This window comes from Saccopteryx bilineata, chromosome 6 (assembly GCF_036850765.1).
Source record: "Saccopteryx bilineata isolate mSacBil1 chromosome 6, mSacBil1_pri_phased_curated, whole genome shotgun sequence".
Classification (NCBI taxonomy): Eukaryota; Metazoa; Chordata; class Mammalia; order Chiroptera; family Emballonuridae; genus Saccopteryx; species Saccopteryx bilineata.
In genome coordinates this window covers 201,060,570-201,083,034 of record NC_089495.1, presented here as the reverse complement: position 1 = coordinate 201,083,034, position 22,465 = coordinate 201,060,570, and the positions used below count along the sequence as shown (strand labels likewise).

The window sequence follows — 22,465 nt, the reverse complement described above, 5'->3', positions numbered from 1 at the left end:
TCCCCTAAAGGCCTAACCGGAAGTCCCAGAACTAGACACTCTGTGCCAGAGTTTTGTTGTTTTGGCCTACAGACCTCCAGCACAGAGTGTTGACACTACAGCAAATGTTTTATCCTCGGCTCCTGCATGGCCAGGAAATGTCCTTCTCAGCATGTGGCCCCATACTTCTCTGGTATGCGGCCACATGTGGCCGCGTGTCATCGAAAATGGCTACTCGTGTCAGTGCTGACACACGTGTCATAGGTTTGCCATCACAGCTCTAAGCTTTAGTATACAATGCAAAAACCCAGTTAGAAACCAAACCCAAAACCAAACCAAACCAAACCATATTTAGGCTCCTATTCCAAAGATCCCCAAAGATTTACAGATGATTTCTTAGGTTAACTGTCAATTTCTCATTAACTGCAGAGACATAATAGTTAATCTAACTAAATGTTGGAATGATAATGGCAAAAAAGCAGAAGTTTGCCTGACCTGTGGTAGCACAGTGGATAAGGTGTTGACCTGGAACGCTGAGGTCACTGGTTCAAAACCCCAGGCTTGCCCAGTCAAGGCACAGATGGGAGTTGATGCTTCCTGCTCCTCCCTGCTCTCTCTCCCTTCTCTCTCTCCTCTCTAAAATGAATAAATAAAATCTTTAAAAAAAACCCATAAAGCAGAAGTTTAAAGATAGCATGGGAAAAGCTAATGAGGAAAACACTGCTAATGCAAACAAACCTTTAGGGGAAGAAGCAGTCCCTCAGGTAGACGGTAACAGGCAAGCAGCAAAGGAAGCAACTGCCCATAGGATCTGTTAATCTAGAGGCGGGGTTAAAGTGGCGGCCCTAGGCTTGTCTTGCTGCTTATTGGCGATTGGTTTCTCTGGCTTGTGTGGTAACAGCCCTCTGGTGTCCTGTCCTGGGCAGTGCACTGAGGCAATCTGGTTCAGTAGATTCACTGCCTCTAGCAATTTTAGTCTCCTCTGCATGTTGGCTATCCTTATTCCCCGAGGTTAAGAGCCCTCTTTCTTTCCACATTGCCCCATGGGCATGCACTACCACGAAGGCATATTTAGAGCCAGTGTAGATGTTAAAATGCTTTCTCTGGTCTAATTCTAAGGCTCTGGTGAGAGTGATTAGTTCGGCCTTTTGTTTTTTGTTTTTTTTTTTTAAATTTTATTTATTCATTTTAGAGAGGAGAGAGAAAGGGAGAGAGAGAGGAGAGAGAGAAGATGGGGAGGAGCTGGAAGCATCAACTCCCATATGTGCCTTGACCAGGCAAGCCCAGGGTTTTGAACCGGCGACCTCAGCATTTCCAGGTCGACGCTTTATCCACTGCGACACCACAGGTCAGGCTTTTTTTTTTTTTTTTTTTGTTTTTTGTATTTTTCTGAAGCTAGAAACGGGGAGAGACAGTCAGACAGACTCCCGCATGCGCCCGACCGGGATCTACCTGGCACACCCACCAGGGGGCATGCTCTGCCCCTCTGGGGCGTTGCTCTGTCGAGACCAGAGCCACTCTAGAGCCTGGGGCAGAGGCCAAGGAGCCATCCCCAGCGCCCCAGCCATCTTTGCTCCAATGGAGCCTCGGCTGCTGGAGGGGAAGAGAGAGACAGAGAGGAAGGAGAGGGGGAGGGGTGGAGAAGCAGATGGGCGCTTCTCCTGTGTGCCCTGGCCGGGAATCGAACCAGGGACTTCTGCACGCCAGGCCAATGCTCTACCACTGAGCCAACCGGCCAGGGCTGTTCGGCCTTTTGTGCTGGCGTTCTACAACAAGGGCCTGGGCTTCTATTATCTTGCCTATGGGTGACTGCTGTGTACCTGGTTCTTCGTTGATCATTCCCCATGAAACTGCCATCTGTATTGAATTCTCAGGCAGTTTCTGTCAGTTGTGGTCCAATATATCTGGTCTGCTGGAATAAACTTTGTCACACTGGGGAACAAAATTTTTGTTGCATCCACAAAAACACTTGTTTTTACCTAATTCGAGTGTGCTGATCTCAAATCTGACATTAGTTTTTCTCTGTAAGCTACAGGTTTTTTTTGCAATTCAAGATTTTACATTTTCATCTTATTGTAAAATGTTCAACATTTAGTTTAACATAATGAAGTAGAATGTCTTTTTGGGCATCATCTTCATAAAAATATAATTTATATAATGCAGTAAATACACTAATACACTAAAAGATATGATTGCTTCAGAATTTGTCTACAATTTCAAAATAGAACATATTAAAACACTTATTTTAATCATAAAATTTGCGTAAAACTTTTTAAAATTTGCGTTTGTAGCTCTTGCATTTGTATACTTATTGAGGACAATCTCGTTTGATGCTCCAGCAGTAGTCTGCTCATCACTAACAGCTCCAAGATATTCAAGAAACATATCAAGATGACTGTTCAGGAAGTGAATATTAACGCTCATGTTACATCCAATGTCGCAGAAAGCCAATAGCATCCTTTGAACCAGAAGTTCATAGTTTTCTGCTTTTTTGTTGCCAAGGAAGTTCTTTGTAACTGCCACAAAAGACTGCCATGCTGCTTTCTCCTCCTTATTCATCTTCCTGCCAATTTCTTTGTCATGTATGAGGGTTCGAATTTGAGGTCCATCAAATACACCTGCTTTTATCTTCTCAAAAGACAAGGCAGGAAAAGCAGAAATAATATGTTGAAAGCATTCACTTTCTCTATTCAAAACCTGAACAAACTGCTTCATTAAGCCAAGTTTGATGTGAAGTGGGGGAAAAATGATCCTGTCTCAATTAACTACAGGTTCATTCACAATATTTTGCATCCCTACTTCCAGAGCTTCACGTTTTGGCCACTCCTTCTGTGACCAGTGTTTCTCCTGAGCTGTCCCACAAACATAGAAAGCAAGAATACTTCGTGAAACTGCTCTGTTGTCCTAGCAGGAAATTTACCATTTTAAGATCCACACAAATAGCCTGACCTGTGGTGGCACAGTGGGATAAAGCGTTGATCTGGAAAACTGAGGTCGCCGGTTCAAAACCCTGGGCTTGCCTGGTCAAGCTATATATAGGAGTTGATGCTTCCTGCTCCTCCTCCTTCTTTCTCTCTCTCTCTTTCCTCTCTGGAAATTGAGTAAATAAAATCTTTAAAAAAAAATAATCACGGCCCTGGCCGGTTGGCTCAGCGGTAGAGCGTCGGCCTAGCGTGCGGAGGACCCGGGTCCGATTCCCGGCCAGGGCACACAGGAGAAGCGCCCATTTGCTTCTCCACCCCTCTGCCGCGCTTTCCTCTCTGTCTCTCTCTTCCCCTCCCGCAGCCAAGGCTCCATTGGAGCAAAGATGGCCCGGGCACTGGGGATGGCTCTGTGGCCTCTGCCTCAGGCGCTAGAGTGGCTCTGGTTGCAACATGGCGACGCCCAGGATGGGCAGAGCATCGCCCCCTGGTGGGCAGAGCGTCGCCCCTGGTGGGCGTGCCAGGTGGATCCTGGTCGGGCGCATGCGGGAGTCTGTCTGACTGTCTCTCCCTGTTTCCAGCTTCAGAAAAATGAAAAAAAAAAATAATAATAATCACAAGCTGCCATAGTTTCTCTAAAAAAAAAAAAAAAAGATAAAAAAGATCCACACAAATGATCCAGTTATGCTCCTCATACTTCAGAAAGTCAAGGACAATTTTTATGTCATTCTTACTAAGTCATTCAATTCAGGTTGGCTAAACTGCTGAGGGGTTAATGACTGCTTGGCATCAGAAGACCCTTCAGATTCTACAACCATTTTCTCATGCATCTTATCAAAATATACTTGCTCACCATGTTCACTTTCTTTCTCCTTAGAAGAAATAAAACCATTGAAAACTGGAACTGGGAGTGTCCCACAATAGGTCATATTGCTGAAGGAATATTAGGATATGCCGGTTTTTTTGCTGATGCACTTTGTATGGATCAGACAGACATAACAGTCACTGCTGCAACACCTTAGTTGTTCATTGATTGCCTTCTCATACGTGCCTTGACCGCGGGCCTGCAGCAGACTGAGTAACCCCTTGCTCGAGCCAGCAACCTTGGGCTCAAGGTGGTGAGGTTTTGCTCAAACCAGATGAGCCCTCGCTCAAGCTGGCAACCTCAGTCTCGCATCTGGGTCTTCCGCATCCCAGTCCGACGCTCTATCCACTGCACCACCTCCCTGTCAGGCCCCCAAGTCCAATTTCTTGCCTTTCATCTTCCGTGGGATCTGTGCCCCTTCTCTCAAGTTCCTTTTTACAGGTTGGATATTAACCACCCACCTGTGATTCTGAGTCCAAATGGCTTGACCAACCTGCTCCTACATCTCGGTTGAGAAGAGTTCACCTCTGGGTCCCTCTGGGCAAGCCAGGAGCCCCTGGAGCCGGAGAGCATGTTCTGGTGGGACTCTTTAAACACAGCTGCTGCTACTCAGGGAAAGACTTTATCTGTGTGTGCAACTAACAAAGTAGATCTGGCCCAGCGATGGAATGGGACAGTCTGGCATGTGGAGAAAACTACGGGTAAGTTTTTGATCCTCAAGCTTGCATTCTAGAGGTTGAAGAAACATCTGTTTTGTAATTGTACAGTCACTCCAGTAGTTGGCACCGCAGCTGAACTTTCTGAGAGTTTCTATCCTTTTTATTTTTCTCTGAGTCTCCAGCACTTCTCCAATGGCCCTCCTCCTTGCAACAGGCACATTGATTGGCACCTAGTGGGTCTTCCCTCCTTCCTTTTGGGTCTCACCTCTCCGGTTTTCCTGCACTCTCTCGCTCTTTTTTTTTTTCTGAAGTGAGAAGCGGGGAGGCAGAGAGACAGACTCCAGCATGCGCCTGACCGGGATCCACCCGGTATGCCCACCAGGGGGAAATGCTCTGCCCATCTGGGGTGTTGCTCCGCTGCAATCAGAGCCATTCTAGCGCCTTAGGCAGCAGTCATGGAGCCATCCTCAGCGCCCAGGCCAACTTAGCTCCAATGGAGCCTTGGCTGCAGGAGGGGAAGAGAGAGACAGAGAGAAAGAAGAGGGGGAAGGGTGGAGAAGCAGATGGGTGCTTCTCTTGTGTGCCCTGGCCGGGAATCAAACCTGGGACTTCACACGCCAGGCCAACACTCTTCGCTGAGCCAACCAGCCAGGGCCCTTGCACTGTTTCTAAGAAAACGGTGGCCTGATTTAATTTCCCTGTTTCTCTGTAATGGTAACTTGAAAAGCTATGTCCACCAGCTGGGAGAGATTCATTCCCAATGCCCAGAATGTTGGAGCTCCCTTCTGATATCTGGAGCACATTATTCCTCAATAAAAGTCATGTTTACCATCCGGACCTTTCTGGTGCCAGTGGATCAGCATCAGTGGGCTTTTGATCAGTCTGATAGATCTTTTCTAAAAATTCAGAATGATCTTCGTTTGGTTTCTGTTGAATGGCCTGTATCACAGACTCTTTTGCGTAGGCACTCCTTTCTTAAGCCCTTCCAATGTGCACCTTTTATAGTAGTCTAGGAAGGTAGATCCCTGCCACTCGAGTCCCAGCTGGGCTGTCAGGCAACTTCCCCGGCTGGGTTGGGGGTCCCGTTAGGATTCTCTTGATGGAAACGGTGAGCTTCTTCATTAAGCCTTATCGAGAACTAGCTGCCTTTCACTTGCTGTTCGCAAGATGTTAAGGAGAGAGTGTACATCAGGAGCATCTAGCAGGAGGGGTGGTGGGGATCTCCCAGCTGCTAAGCCTGGGACCCTTGGGTTCAGCTCATTAAAAAGACTCATTTCATCATTTTCATTCTCTTCCTGTTTTTACTATCAGGGAGGGGTTTTTAAGCTGATTTCCTTCCATGCATCATTAATTTCTTCCCTTTCTTTGCTAAATCTTTTTTGTGTAAAGACATAAATGCTTGGACATAAGGAATTCTGTCCCATTTCCCTGATCATTGGCAAAACAATTCTAACTGAATGATGGTATAATGATTTAGGAAACCAGTTAGGGGCCGTTTTCCTCCATATTCTAAAACAGTTTTTCAACTGCTGGTCCACAGATGGTCTACCACAAACTTTGTGCCGGTCCTTGAAAGAGCTACCTACCCTGATGTTGTATGATGATAGACCCAATGATCTTAGTCAAATTCATTTGTGCGCAGAGTGATTTCTGCCTTAGTGGTCCTTGAAATACTTCTATTTTCACTGGTCCCCAGGTGTAAAGAGGTTGAAAACTACTGGTCTAAAGTATACATAGGCCAAGCAGTGTTACAATAGAAAACCAATTCCTTCTTAGTCATTGAATTATAGCTGTATACAGACCAATCTGCTAAAATTCGGCCCAATGGGTTCCCTTCAGGAGTTGAAACAGAACAACCCAATGGCACCAAAGTACAAACCATGTAAAGACCCCAAAGTGGGGACATATAAATACTTGGATCCATAATTCCATTATTCCAAGTGCTCATAGGCCACTCCTAACACCTTATTTCCTTCCAACCAACACTACAAGCGGTCCTAACTGGACCCACGTGCCCTGAAGCCCAAGCAGCAGGGATAGTGGACCCCCAGTGTACACACTGGTTCAACTCACCCAGTCTTGGTGTTCGGCCACTCCCCCAAACCTGTTTCCTTTCACCAGCCAAGCGTTTCAGGTGGCTGACACCCTGAGGAGTGTAGGGAAACTCGGCGAGAAAAGCTCTCAGCAGCTGCTGGGAAGACCCCACAGTCCTGCTCTGGGGTCAGCATGCCCCAGGCAGATGGGACCTGAGCCTAGGCCTTCGGACTTACTGAGGTCCACACTCCTCTGGATGGCTCACCAAAAGCTGTTCTCTGAGCAGGTGAGATAAAGAGAAGCATCAGTTTGTTGTTCCACTTATTGATGCACTCATTGATTGATTCTTGTGTGTGCCAACTGGGGATTAATCCTGCAACCTTGGCATATGGGATGACACTCTAACCAACTGGCCTACCCAGTCAGGGCTAAAGCAGATATTTAAAGAGATGTAGATTCTAAATAGTTGCACAATTGCTTCTAGCCACACAGATAAGAACACAAATATAGGCCCTGGCCGGTTGGCTCAGTGGTAGAGTGTCGGGCTGGCGTGCAGAAGTCCTGGGTTCAATTCCCGACCAGGGCACACCAGGAGAAGCGCCCATCTGCTTCTCCACCCCTCCCCCTCTCCTTCCTCTCTGTCTCTCTTTTCCCCTCCCGCAGGCGAGGCTCCATTGGAGCAAAGATGGCCCGGGTGCTGGGGATGGCTCCTTGGCCTCTGCCCCAGGCACTAGAGTGGCTCTGGTCGTGGCGACCCCCCCCCAGGGGCAGAGCATCACCCCCTGGTGGGCAGAGCATCGCCCCCTGGTGGGCGTGCCTGGTGGATCCCGGTCGGGCGCATGCGGGAGTCTGTCTGACTGTCTCTCCCCGTTTCTAGCTTCGGAAAAATACAAAAAAAAAAAGAAAGAAAGAAAAAAAAAAGAACACAAATATATTTTTTTCAATAATCTCAGAACTCCAATGTTTTATTAACAAGTTTATATACACTAATATTAAGTTTGAAAACTGATAAAACGTGTCCAGAGTTTCTAATGCAATGTACAAACGCTCACTTACATTCTGCACATTAATAATGAAGATGAAAATGATACAACAGTTATAGCTACATAAAAATATATACAAGAGTTCAAGACAGACTTGATGTCATTTGGCTTATAACATGTGTAGATACTACACAAAAAAAGGAGGATATAATTTTCAGAAAAGTAAAATGTGACCCAAATCACTTTTCTGTTTACAAGTTAAAAATAAAATTTCAGACAACAGTAATTACTGATTTATAGACAAGTGTTAGATTAATTCAAATTAAGCAAGGTTAGGCCCTGGCCGGTTGAATCAGTGGTAGAGCATCGGCCTGGCGTGCGGAAGTCCCGGGTTCAATTCCCGGCCAGGGCACACAGGAGAAGCGCCCATCTGCTTCTCCACCCTTCCCCCTCTCCTTCCTCTCTGTCTCTCTCTTCCCTTCCCGCAGCCAAGGCTCCATTGGAGCAAAGATGGCCCGGGCGCTGGGGATGGCTCCTTGGCCTCTGCCCCAGGTGCTAGAGTGGCTCTGGTCGCAACAGAGCGACGCCCCGGAGGGGCAGAGCATCGCTCCCTGGTGGGCATGCCGGGTGGATCCCGGTTGGGCGCATGCAGGAGTCTGTCTGACTGTCTTTCCCTGTTTCCAGCTTCAGAAAAATACAAAAAAAAAACCCCAAAACAAATTAACCAAGGTTAGACATAGGGTAAGTTAAACACTTTGCATTTTAAAAAATAAGATTTTCAGTCAAAAAATATATACATTTGATAGCATTTTCTCAAAAATAATTAAGAATGGCTTATCCATATCCTTCCAGATACTGAAAATACACTAGAAAAAGTGAATATTGAACAGTTGATTCTTTTAAATTTATTAATTTTTTAGAGAGAGAAAGAGGAAGAGAAAAAGAGAGAGAGGAGGGAGGAGCAGGAAGCATCAACTCCCATATATGCCTTGACCGGGCAAGCCCAGGGTTTCAAACTGGTGACCTCAGCATTCCAGGTCAATGCTTTATCCACTGCGACACCACAGGTCAGGCGAGCAGTTGATTCTTTGAAAAGCTGCACCCCCTTACCTAGTTCTAGAAAACATCTTTATGGGGCCCCAGTGATCAGATCCTAATGGGAAGCTCACAAGACACTGATAATACTGAGAACAAACAGGGGAAATAATAACCAGCTGTTTTACTGATGTAATTTATAATTATAAGGTATGAGAGGATGTCAATGTGGTTTAGAAAAAGGTTCAATTATTCATTGGGAATCAATTAGACATTGAGAATGACTAACATTATGATGAACTCAAAAATAGTATTTTATACATTATCACGGTGCTACCTCACTAAATAGGATATTTAGTTTCTAAAACTTCTTATCTGGCCTGACCAGGGGTGGCGCAGTGGATAGGGCATCGGACAGGGACGCAGAGGACCCAGGTGTGAAACCTTGATGTCACTGGCTTGAGTGCGAGCGCATCTGGCTTGAGTGCAGGCTCACTAGCTTGAGTGCAGGGTCGTTGGTTTGAAGCACAAGGTTGTTGGCTTGAGGCCAAGGTCGCTGGCTTGAGCAAGGGGTCACTTGCTCTCCTGTAGCCCCCGGTCAAAGTACATATGAAAAAGCAATCAATAAACAACTAAGGTCCTGTAAGGAAGAATTGATGCTTCTCATCTCTCTCCCTTTCTGTCTGTTTCTATCTGTTCCTCTGTCTGTCTCTGTCCAAAAATTAAAAAATAAAAATTATCTGTATTTTAGTTTACTGGCTTGAGAAGCAGCTTCCTGTTTTGAGAATTATATTATGGAATATAATCATGTATAGTTAAGTTAATGGTTCAGAAAACAAAATGGTAGTAGTTTAAAAAGGAGCAAGTTTTGCTTTCATTAGGTTTTGACACCAGGCTAAGAGGGCATAGGATTGTGCTCAGGTACAAATCTGCTTCTATTCAAGGAAAGAAAGGGCAGGAGAAGGGATCCAGAAAACCTAGAATGGTAGTGGTACCTAGATGTGCAACTACCACAGCGGGTCAGAGACAGGCCGGTGCATCATCCTCTGGCCCAGCTGCTATGGGAAACAACTCCTGCTGAATATTAAATTGAGACACAAGTATCTTGGAGCACACTTATGAAAATTAGATTATTGACCCTCATATTACAAAGCACAGAAGGTGGAGACATTTAATTATTTTAAAAAGGAAGCTAAAGATTTTTTGAGGTTTCTCCTTATTTCATCTTAAAAACTAAAAAATTATAGAAGAGTTAATATATTTAAAAGGCACTTAAAACATTCAAAATACACCTGTCAGCTACATTTTAAATGAATGTTTTTTAAAAAGCATGTAATTTTTCTTATAACTCAGTGATATTTACCATCTAAGGGCTGAAAGTTTTGAAGGCTAGAACCCCAACTTCCCGAAGAACCACCTGAAAGTGCTTTTATCATAGAAACAGGAAAGGCACTAATGATTTGCTCTTTCACTAACAACATCCTGCAGTCTTTTAAGTAAAACATCATCATTTTCTTGACAGAGGCGTTTGGCAGGTGATTCTGCATCACCATCAATGGCTATTGCTCGCTTCTTGGTTCTCTGTTCACCTTGCCTTATCATGTTGTTGATATCTTTCAAACTCTGTGCAAAAACAGAGGACATGCATGAGTTAAAAGGGGAAACAGTAGCATTGAACTAAGCTAACTGCTTTTTCCTGCCCTCTATCCTGTGTCCAAAGCTAAACAATGGGGTACAGATGATTATTTTTTGAATCAAAGCCAACTGAATAAAGGTAATTAGAACTAATCTTTTCAGGGGTTTTAGAAACTGAATTTACCTTATAACAGTTCTCAAAGTGTGGACACAGAGCAGATGCAGCAGAGGCATCTAGGAGCTTAGTAGAAATGTAAATTACAAGCCTTACTCTACATCTAATGACTCACACATTGGGCATGCACCCAGAAATCCATTTTACCCAGCCTTCCAGGTGATTCTGATGCTCCCTAAAGTTTGAGACCCACCTCCTAGAGCAGGGCAGTCAACCTTTTTATACCTACCGCCCACTTCTGTATCTCTGTTAGTAGTAAAATTTTCTAACCGCCGACCGGTTCCACAGTCATGGTGATTTATAAAGTAGGGAAGTAACTTTACTTTATAAAATTTATAAAGCAGAGTTACAGCAAGTGAAAGCATATAATAATAATTACTTACCAAGTACTGTTTGTTGGATTTTCGCTAAGTTTGGCAGAATAAATCTTTATAAAACAACTTACTATAGTTAAATCTTTTTATTTATACTTTGGTTGCTCTGTTACCGCCCACCATGAAAGCTGGAACGCCCACTAGTGGGCGTTAGACACCAGGTTGACTACCACTGAGCTAGATTAATGCCTTTGAAACTGTAATGTATCTACTGAGCATCTGGGGATCTTGTTAAAAATGCAGATTCAGATTCAGCAGGGCTGGTGTAAAATGCTCCCAAGTGATGCTGATGTTGCTGGTCTGTGATCAACACTCTCAGTAGGAAGGCCTTAGAGAAATGTTTCCTAGAATCTGAGCATCACAATTGTGCAGGGAAGCTAACTGTCAGTTCTGTGATTCAGTAGGCCTATCAAACAGGCATTTGTGTTCAAGAAGCTTCTCAGGTGATTGTGACCTATGGGTTTGAAATAAATGCCTTCGAAGTTAATTGGTCCCATTTCTGATTTCATGAAAGAATCTCTTCTAAACATCCTTATGGGAAATCAACTTATATGAAAAGGAAATGCAAATCTGTGAGGTACCCTATCTCAGTGTGCTTTGTTTGCTAAGTATAGTGGGAACTAAATAGATGTTTGTGAAACTGAAACTGAATGAGAAAATCAGAGTTAAGGGAAACTTCGTAAAATCATGAGTTAAGGGAAACTTATAAATGAGTAAAATCATGAGTTAAGGGGCTGCACTTGTATTTGGACTGAGTTACAATCTGTCCCAGTGTAATTTCTTCCAAGTGGCAGTGATTCTGGCTTCTGGAGACAAACTGAACATAACTGCTTGACAGCCCTTGAAATATCAAAAAACAGCAATCATGTCCCTGTCACATCTCTATTGTTGTACAGGAATAAACATAGAGATTAAGTACAAAGCTGTGTAAATAAGAGACCTCTTTTCGGACTTTTTTACTGCCTTGTTACTATCTACCAAATGAACTTTCATTTTTCAATGCTTTCTTTAAACTTAATGTTCCCTGGTGTCGCCTTACTGGTCCCTTCCCAGGGTTATGCTGGAGCAGGGAGATACACTGGCATCTTGCAGTGAACTCCTCCAGTACCTTGTCCACAGTAATGGATTGAACTACCTCAACTGAGTACACAGTTCAGTGCACCAGTGAGAACCTTGCCATAGTAACAGTTCCTATTTATTAGTAGTAACTATGCAAAAAAAAAGAAAAAAAAAAGAGCAAGATTAAAGACTGCTAATTAGCAATCTGAAGTCCAGTTTCACCACATGCACGGAAGCTGTTCCGGAGCTGTCTGCGTGCCGCTTACCTTGGAAGGGCTGCCGCTGAACCTGTACAGCAGCGCCGTCCTGGGTGTGAGGCTGGCCCCGGTCTTGTGCGGGGACACGTAGATGGAGTGCTGCTGGGACACGCGGCGCGGCGAGCCGGGCTGCTGCTTCACGTGCGGGAAAGGAGAAAGTGGCGGCGCTTCCACCTGAAGTAACCCCAAAGTAAGCTGGGTTAAGATAAAAGTTTTCTTTCCTTTTTGGAATTCCACCATTTTGTAAAATTCCACCATATTTTTATTCTTATCGGCAACTCCTAGTTAGGAGTCAGTTAAGATTGTAAAAGCTCATTTGTGGCTGAAAAAAGCAAAGAAATGGCTCATTACCTAATTTTTCAACAATTACTAAGAAACTAAAATTGGCTTTCCTGGATGTCTCAGGAAATCCTGAAGAATTCTGAGTAAGACACCGTAAGCAGTAAGCTGGGAGTGGAAACCCCACGTCCACACTGAGAAAGTAGTGGTGAGGAACACTGGCAGTAAAAAAGCGCCTGAGCCTCTCGACACACACATACCCCCAACAAAAGTAGCAGCAGAGAGCATAAAAGAGTGGCAGAGAATTCTGTGAGCCAGCAGGAAGAGTCCAACAAGGAATAAATCTGATAATGAAATGTTAAGACTTTATATTAAAATGCAAAAGATTTAGAAACAGGTGAGCAGGCTCTGTACTTTTAATATTCAGCAGAATGTTTCCATTCCAAGCATAAACAAAGATGGCTCCTTAATTATGGTTTCATTTTCATCTTGACTGGAAGCTAACAAAACTAGTTTCAGCTGGCTGCTCACCAAGATAGTCACAGCATCGCGTATGACGGGAGCTAGAACTGACAGAGTAGTAGGATGAGCAGTCATGGCCTCTGAGAATAGACAAGACAGCACAGTCCTCGAAAGAAAGCTTCTACTATGTCCCTCTTCCTTATGACAAGTCTGGTCCACTGGAATCAACTCAGTTCATACACTGGTGATACCACTTGACAAACCTGCTGCTGGCACTGCCAAATCTAGGAGCTGCATACAAATTTCTTAGCGCCTGAGCCTACTTCTTTTTCTCATTTTGAGAAAAACATTCACGTCATAAATATAATAACAGAAATAAAAAACAAGAGAAAAGTGACCAGAATTAATTTTGGGGGGGGGGATTTCTGTGTTCCCATCTAGTCCTTGCCCATATGTATACACCATTCCTAGCGCCATAATCACAGTATGGATAAAATTTCCATGAGTCCCTCCGGTCTCTGCTGTATCAGAGCTTTAGCTATTCTCTGATTAATTATAAACTAGTATATTTTCTCCTATATAATGAATTAGTGAGGCTTTAACCCTGAAACACTTATACAGCAAAATAAACTCACAGTAATCCAACTGTGACCATGATATTAATAAAGCAGTAAAATATTACATACCATATGGTCCTGATTTGACAAATCATATTTCAACGCAAATGACTTCACCCTTCCTACATATACTGTATTGTAGAATTTGATCAGATCGCCTCTTTCCTCTCTTACTGATGCACTGGAACAATCAGGTGTTCTTGTAACATCTTCCAAGTCTGCTAAAAGAAGTCAGTGTTGTGCTAGATGTACTTTAATATGTAAGTTGATTATTTAAATTATATCTCTCTCTACAATATAAAAAACATCAAATAAACACAACTCTTTTTTTTTTTGACTTTTTTAATAATTTTATTTATTTATTTATTTATTACAGAGACAGAGAGTGAGTCAGAGAGAGGGATAGACAGGGACAGACAGACAGGAACAGAGAGATTAGAAGCATCAATCATCAGTTTTTCATTGCGCGTTGCAACACCTCAGTTGTTCATTGATTGCTTTCTCACATGTGCCTTGACCACGGGCCTTCAGCAGACCGAGTAACCCCTTGCTGGAACCAGCGACCTTGGGTTTAAGCTGGTGAGCCTTGCTCAAACCAGATGAGCCCGCACTCAAGCTGGCAACCTCAGGGTCTCGAACCCGGGTCCTTCCGCATCCCAGTCCGATGCTCTATCCACTGTGCCACCGCCCGGTCAGGCTAAACACAACTCTTTATGTAAAGCAATTAATGTTTTTAGAAAAGGTTCAGAAACCTACAAATGTTTTGCATGAATTAATCTGGAATCTCAGAAATAGAAACATATAAACCGAAGGTAGCATGCTTTCTCTAGATAGCACTTCAGCAACCACACCTTCTGAGCTCACTGTCACTGGCGGCCCTTAGAGGAGCACCAGTTCTGGGTTGGGGTTCAACTAAAGTAGGCTCTAAGTATGGGTGGCAGGGGAAACCCTGAGAGTAGGGGGACAAAAAGGCCTGCACGTATTCAGATTGGTTCTTTGAGAAAGTGGAGACTCTAAAAGGCATGTCTGCATATCCTCATAGGTCAAGAAGCACGATGAAATGCTTGTTTACTTTTTTGCAAATACATGGCAGATGACAGGTTTTCCAAGATCCTAACTTCCCCATGCACAATAGGAACATTAGTGCTCAGTTTATAGCTAGTACCTTTAGTTGCAAAATAACAACTTGCCTTAAGGTACTTTCCTATATATTGTTGTAATTCTGGGATAGTTTGTGACAGTGGTTTTCAACCTTTTTATACTTGGGGAATGGTGAAAATAAGAATTATTTCAGACCTGACCTGTGGTGGCGCAGTGGATAAAGCGTCGACCTAGAAATGCTGAGGTCGCCAGTTAGAAACCCTGGGCTTGCCTGGTCAAGGCACATATGGGAGTTGATGCTTCCAGCTCCTCTCCCCTTCTCTCTCTCCTCCCTCTCCCTCTCTCTCCCCTCTCTTAAAAAAAAAATTATTTCAGGGACCACTAAGGCAGAAATCACCCTGAGCATAAGTGAATTCAACTAAGATCACTGGATTTATAATCTTTGTACATCACAGTGGTGAACTCCTTTGTGGACCAGCATGAAATTTCTGGCGGACCACTGTGGACCGGCAGTTGAGAAACCCTGGCTTATGACACCAGGCAAAACCTTATTCTCCTCTTTTTTCAGGAAGAGTATTACCAGCCACTGCCTACTTATACACACAAGAATCATCAGCTTATAGGAGCAAAGAAAACCACTGGCAATTAAAAAGAATTTATCATATGGGAAAAAGTTCTCATTCTTAATACACTGGCCTACAAACACCGAGGACATGGGATAAAAGCATGTTTCACCTTAGAAAACCTAGAAAATTCAAACATGGTCCAAAGGCCAAGCAGCCCAGGAAATCTCCATAGGGATCTCAGTCCCAATTTGAATGTCTTTTTCATTCTTGTGATTTATTTATTTATTCGGATGACATTGGTTTGCAAAACCATAGAGGTTTCGGGTGTACAACTCAATATAACACCATCTGCACACCATATAGTGCACCCTCCACCCAAGCAAAGTCTCTTTCTGTCCCCATTTCCACCCCTTTACCTACTCCTACCCTTCGCTATTGCTAACTTTTCTCCCCATTGACTGGGAGGGGGGGAGAGAAGAGGGGAAGAGGGAGGAGAGTGAGGAGAGGGAGAGAGAGAGAGAGAAGCATCGTCATTCCACTCAGTTGTTATATTTAGTTATGCACTCATTAGCTGCTTCTTGTATATGCCCTGACCAATGATGGAACCCATGACCTTGGTGTACCAGGACAAGGCTCTATCCACTGAACCATTGGAAAGGACCACTCTTGCTATTTTTTTTTAAGGTTTTATTTATTCATTTGAAAGAGAGAGAAGAGAGAGAGAGAGAGAAGGGGGACAAGCAGGAAGCATCAACTTCCATATGTGCCTTGACCAGGCAAACCCAGAGTTTTGAACCGGCAACCTCAGCGTTCCAGGCCGACACTTTATCCACTGTACCACAGGTCAGGCCGCTCTTGCTATTTTTTTTAAGGACTTTATTAATTTTTCAGAGAGGAGAGAGAGAGAGAGGGAAAGAGGAATAGAGAGCAAAAGAGAGAAGGGGGAGGAGCAGGAAGCATCAACTTCCATATGTGCCTTGACCAGGCAAGCCCAGGGTTTCGAACTGGTGACCTCAGTGTTCCAGGTCGATGCTTTATCCACTGCACCACCATAGGTCAGGCCTCTTGCTATTTTTGAAGGAACTTCATAGGGGTAAAAAGCTATGTGGTTGAATTAAGTTGAGGGAATACTGTACATTATAGCCTCCTCTTGGAAACTCAGACTACATGTTAGTTATTAAAGGCTTTGAGATGTTTTGCAGTTTGGGAAAAAAATGTTCACTTTAATTCCATATTTCAGTTTCTTTCTGCACAGTCCCTCTTCACCATAACACTTATTACCATCCTGGGGAACACTGTTCCAAGGTATACCTGCTTGTTAATAGCTAATGCAGGTTATTCTCATTATTTGAATCAATTAAAATTATTTAATGTCCTCCTTGGATTAGAAATTTCTGGAGGCAGAGACTATATAGTCTTCATATTTCTGTCATTCCAATTCCAGTTGTCAATATTTTCATAAGATAAGGGACTATACTAAGTTTGAAGGAACCAAACATTTAAAAGTCTGGCACCCTGAATTCTAACTTAACATGATTTCATTTAGCTACATACCTTTTCATTTCAAAACAGAAAACAGTGTCAGTTATCCTTTTTGCAGGACAAAGATCCTTACTTTTCAACCTCTTTAAGGACTCTAGCACTCTGAAATTAAAGCCTCAGTAGGCCTGGTGACTCTCTTACTGCATACACAGGGAACTTGACTGCCTTAACCCAGGTGTTCTTGTGTATGACACAGAGGTTGGAGAAATAGAACGAAGCGGGCAGGCTATGACAGTTCCTCTACTCTGGGAAGAACTGTGTCTCCGGAGTGAACTGCCATATAATAAAATTAATAAATGTGATTCCAGAATCAGGGCATTTTCTCCCATTGCATTCCTGGGGTGGTCCTCCTCAGACCCATTTCTCCAGAAGAGGCTGATGAAATGAGCAGCAGGGACTCTAAAACTGAGCTGTCAAGTGCTACTGCTGAGAGTCCCACTTCCCTGTAGTTGGTGTGCTACAGCCTCCAGCACTAGATCATCACAGCGCAGAAGCACTGCAGAACATGCAAGGACTGCACATCACATCAGCTCCTATTCAGGTATTAACAAAGAGAGTCATTCTTCTTTTTTTTTAATGTTTATTTTATTGATTTTGGAGAGAGGAAAAGAGGGGAAAAGAGAAGGAGAGAGAGACAGGAACATCAAACTGTTCCTGTATGTGCCCTGATCAGGAACTGAACTGGTAACCTCTGCACTTAGGGATGATGCTCTAACCAACTGAACTATCTAGCCAGGGTGGAAGCCAATCTTTTAAACTTAAAAGTTTTCAAAAAAAAAAAAAAGTTTTCTATAAATAATGTTGCAATCACTTTTTGTGGTCATGTGGTGAGTGGTTACTGGATGAGAAGTGTCAGTGTCTGAGAGGGTAACCTTCAACTGAGTAAACCCATGAGTAGTCCTGGATTTAATCCCTGATTTCCTGAGTCTGGCAGCTCAGTACCAACAGATTACCTGTCAACAGTTAGTGACTTTAGACACCCAGTGACTTCTGTCTCTGCAAGTCATATCTCAATTTGTGTTTGATAAAGCCTTCAGATAGAAAGCAATTCTCTGAACGTCTGTTTCAGAAGGAAATGCTTTATGGCTCTTCTGTGCAAGAGGTAAAATTCTGAGATTATAGCTAAAGTATTACTGGTACTAACTAAATGCCCCTGATAAAGCAAAGGTTTTTCCAGGGGGCTCAGAACATACCAGAACTTGTGGAATTAATGACAGAACGGTCTTAGTTTGTCCTTTTTCACAATTCTCAGCCTGTGACACTTTGCTCTTGCTGTTCTTCATGCTTCATCTCCAACTCCTTAGAATTCCAAGAGCTCCAATTCTTGCTTCTTTCCTTCCAGTCAAAACTCCTCCCTAGTACCTGTATGTACTAACTGCAAAATGTCAGACTGCAAATATCTAGGCTCCTGACCTTCTCCCATCATGTGAGAGCAGTGACTTCCTAAGGATTTCTCACTATTCCACCTGCCAAATGACTATCTAAATTAGAATATTGCGCCTGACCAGGCGGTGGCGCAGTGGATAGAGCGTCAGACTGGGATGCGGAAGACCCAGGTTCGAGACCCTGAGGTTGCCAGTTTGAGCGTAGGCTCATCTGGCTTGAGCAAAAAGCTCGCCAGCTTGGATCCAAGGTCGCTGGCTCGAGCAAGGGGTTACTCGGTCTGCTGAAGGCCCACGGTCAAGGCACATATGAGAAAGCAATCAATGAGCAACTAAGGTGTCGCAATGCACAACGAAAAACTAATGATTGATGCTTCTCATCTCTCCGTTCCTGTCTGTCTGTCCCTGTCTATCCCTCACTCTGACTCTCTCTCTGTCTCTGTAAAAAAATAAAATAAAAACAAAACAAAAACAAAAACAAAAAAAATTTAAATTAGAATATTGCCTGGCTATGTTGGTTAGGATTCTAGTCACACTGAATTTTTACTGTTTTATTTTTACTTTTTTTAGATTTTATTTATTCATTTTTAGAGAGAGAAAGAGAGAGACAGAGAGAGAGAAAGAAGAGAGAAGAGAAGGGGGAGGAGCAGGAAGCATCAACTCCTATCTGTGCTTTGACCAGGCAAGCCCAGGGTCTCGAACTGGTGTGTGACCTCAGCGTTCCAGGTTACACTTAATATTTTCTTCCTAGATTTATATATTGCATATAAAAATTATGGGATCAGGGAATGTGCAGATACTCCAGTACTTTCAGCCTTTTGTAAAATGTATTTTCTTTCTTTGTTTTTGGTGACAGAAACAGAGATAGAGACAGAGAGAGGGACAGATAGGGACGGACAGACAGGAAGGGAGAGGGAAGAGAAGCATCAATTCTCCGTTGCAGCACCTTAGTTGTTCATTGATTGCTTTCTCATATGTGCCTTCACTGGGGGGTACAGCAGACCGAGTGACCCCTTGCTCAAGCCAGTGACCTTGGGCTCAAACTGGTGAGCCTTGCTCAATCCAGATGAGCCCGTGCTCAAGCTGGGGACCTCAGGGTTTTGAACCTGGTTGCTCTATCTATTGCACCACCACCTGGTCAGGCTATATAGTGCATTTTCACCAATGAAATAAAAGTTGGTTTTGCATCTCATTTGTATAATCAAACAACTTTCTTTGACTTGTCGTTTGCTTTTCTGATGTTATTGTTTAATAAAAAAACCCTACATGCTTCTTTTTTTTATTGCTTCATTTTTTTTTGAAATATCCCCTAATTTTTGTGAGCATTGCTATGTCTGGGTAGCAATGTTAGGATACACAGTTATCAGGATAGACAGTTATTAGGACAGAAAAAGTGGAGTGGGGAACAAAGCAGGGGTTTATCTCACCTTATCTCACCCACTTAATGAGGAAGTCAGCAGTCCTGAAACCCCACAAAACAAGATAACCAGGTCTCCCAAAATTTACAAGAAAACTACAAAGGGGAGTCTTGAAACCCTATCCGTTAGTCCTGATAACAGGGAAACAAAGCCTTGAAACTAAGAGCATGTAACTCCTAAGACTCCAACAGGCAGGGTGCTCGGACTAGTTGAGCTTGCTCGCTTGTGCCTTGTGCCAAGTTAATTCTGTCTCGGGACCCTGACAAAAACTGAGGAGGAAGAAGTCCTAGGGACTCAGGTCTTTGGTGACAGGGAGAGACCTTGATTAGGCTAAATTTCCTATCTAGAGTTAACAGTTGAGAAATGAGAAGGATATGTTTCCTACTTCAACCATGGTAAGTCAATTTCGCTACCCCATCACGGAAAAGCCCATGTTCAAGATAACAAAATATTAGCATTTGCCTCTAATGAATTTTTTGTGTGAGGTGGTAGTTGGACAGATAGATAGGACTTTCAACTAACTGTACAGGATGTGTAAACTGTGTATTTTTAAAAATAGTAATCATTTTATACCTACTGATGAATTTGTTTATAGAACCAGAACTATTTTTTCAAGGTGGTGCTCTTTTGTGTGGCCACTGCATTTAGCAATAGCTCCAGGAAGTGGAACATGTCTTTTCTGAACATAAACTTGCCTGATGATATCTTTCTCTGTAACTTTCTCACTGTTTTGGTGCCAGAATTCCTGAAAACATTATTATTGGATACTCTCCTTGTTCTGTGCCACCTACACTGGATAAGATCTTAGAATGGGTTGTTGTCTGCCTGCTAATAAATATCCAAATAAATGTATACATAACAATTTTATCTCTTGTAGGGAGAGTAAGTTAACCCTCACTCACCTCAAACTTCATTAATAGACAGTATATTAAAAAGAAACCATGGGCCTGACCAGGCGGTGGCGCAGTGGATAGAGCAGTGGACTGGGATGCAGAGGACCCAGGTTCGAGACCCCGAGGTCGCCAGCTTGAGTGTGGGCTCATCTGGTTTGAGCAAGGGGTCACTAGGTCTGCTGTAGCCCCCCAGTCAAGGCACATATGAGAAAGCAATCAATGAACAACTAAGGTACTGCAACGAAGAACTGATGCTTCTCATCTCTCTCCCTTCCTTCCAGTCTGTCCCTATCTGTCTCTCTCTGTTTCTCTCTCTCTCTCTCTCTCTCTCTCTCTCTCTCTCACACACACACACACACACACACACACACACACACACACACGGAAACCATGGGATATTTCCATTTGCTTACTTGTACTATCTTGAACTTCACTGGTCCCTGAATGCCAGATATTTCTGGCAGTTACTTTGTTTCACATAGAACACACTGTTTCCCATCTAACCTTCCATTCCTGGTTTTACAGGGACATAAAAACCACCCAGGACTGATGAACAAATGTGTTAACAAAAATAGGAAGGTTTTTTATTTTTTGGGATGGGGGCAGGTTTACTGTCTAATATACTTCTCATTATCTTCAAAAGGCTCAGGAATAGCCTGATAACCTGACCTGTGGTGGCACAGTGGATAAACCGTCGACCTGGAATGCTGAGGTCACCGGTTCAAAACCCTGGGCTTGCCTGGTCAAGGCACATATGCGATTTGATGCTTCCTGCTCCTCCCCCTGTTCTCGCTATCTCTTTCCTCTCTCACTCTTTCTCTCTCTCTCTAAAAATGAATAAATAAAATAAAATTTAAAAAAGTTTAAAAAAAGGCTCAGGAATAATATATTTATGTAAATAGAACGGAGTTGAGCTTATGAATCATTAAATGGGATCAGATTCTAGGTCATTATTATTAAAGAATTAAAAAAATATTTTTATTTATTGATTTGAGAGAGAGAAAGGGACAGATACAGGAAGGGAGAGAGATGAGAAGCATCAATTCTTCATGTGGTGCCTTAGTTGTTCACTGATTTCTCATGTGTCTCGACCGGGGGGATGCAGCAGAACAAGTGACCCCTGCTCGAGCCAGTGACCTAGGACTCAAGTCAGCAACCTTGGGCCTCATGCCAGTGACCATGGGGTCATGTCTATGATCCCATGCTCAAGCCGGCAACCTCGGGATTTCGAACCTAGATCCTCAGCATCCCAGGCCAATGTTCTATCCACTGTGCAACTGCCTGGTCAGGCGTATTTTAAAAATTTAAGTGCCTTTTATGTGTTTTATTAATGAGTAAAAGTGGACTAGAAACCTCTTCTAAAACACAATTAACAGAAAAATTAATGGTTTTAATACACAATCTCTTTGGAAGAGGCACCTGGCCCATACTTATCAGTCTAATTTATTTCTTTCCAAAACACACTCTCACATCATTGACTCCATGTTACCTGACATCCACTGTATTATGTACAATGTAACAATCAGAGGTCTGTTATATTAGAATGTTAAATTGGGCAACTTACCACAATCTGTCATTTCAAAATCTCCATTTATTTTTTTATCGTAAGACACAGCTTCTCTTGGGATACTTTTCAACAGCACACTTCTATAGACCTATAGGTCAGAGGGAGAAAAGGACTGCTGAGCCACAAAAAGGCGCAGGCTAAGCAAAACCAAAATAAGAACAACAAAATTATCAAGCCACTGTAAAAGTATTTGTCTGTATGGGTGACAATTAGTGCGGTAAATGTATATGACAGTAAACATCTTAGAAGAGGGACTACTGAAGCAGATTCTGAGACTACACCTAAAATATTCCACTGTAGGAGTTTAAAATAGAAACAGAAGAATTAAGTACAAAAATAGCAACTAACCATCGAGCAGGTTTTGCCAAATAAAAATAACTTTAAAGATCTGAATTTACTCCTCTACTCTTCTACCTCCTTACCCGAGAACCACCGGCTCTCATCAGGGCTTCTTCTCTGGCCCCATACCATTCCCACCTCTGTTCAGATGGTCGCCCATGAAAGTGTGCTCCCTTCCTGCCCCTACGCTTTCCTACCTCCAAGAGAGCTGACCAGCATGATCCATTCCCCCTCATTCTATGGGTATTAGTATTTCAAAGACATTTAGGAAGCTCTGGCTTGGCCCATTTTCATACACAGTACCTTTACCTTAATGATCTTTA

General features: G+C 43.2%; 1 protein-coding gene across 4 annotated transcripts in view; it reads right to left on the bottom strand.

Moving 5' to 3' along the window:
- Positions 1 to 7,409: 7,409 nt before the first annotated feature.
- The window catches only part of RBL1 (RB transcriptional corepressor like 1), a 54,755-nt gene continuing 39,699 nt past the window's right edge, over positions 7,410 to 22,465 (bottom strand). For 2 of the 4 annotated variants that reach the window (XM_066235716.1, XM_066235718.1), the window contains exons 19-22: positions 21,801 to 21,891; positions 13,404 to 13,555; positions 11,986 to 12,150; positions 7,410 to 10,099 (exon numbers count right to left, since the gene is read on the bottom strand). In XM_066235716.1, coding sequence (XP_066091813.1) covers positions 9,929 to 10,099; positions 11,986 to 12,150; positions 13,404 to 13,555; positions 21,801 to 21,891 — 579 coding nt within the window. In that variant the 3' untranslated portion in view covers positions 7,410 to 9,928. The remainder of the gene's footprint in view (positions 10,100 to 11,985; positions 12,151 to 13,403; positions 13,556 to 21,800; positions 21,892 to 22,465) is intronic. The other 2 variants (XM_066235717.1, XM_066235719.1) reach the window with 1 other exon arrangement.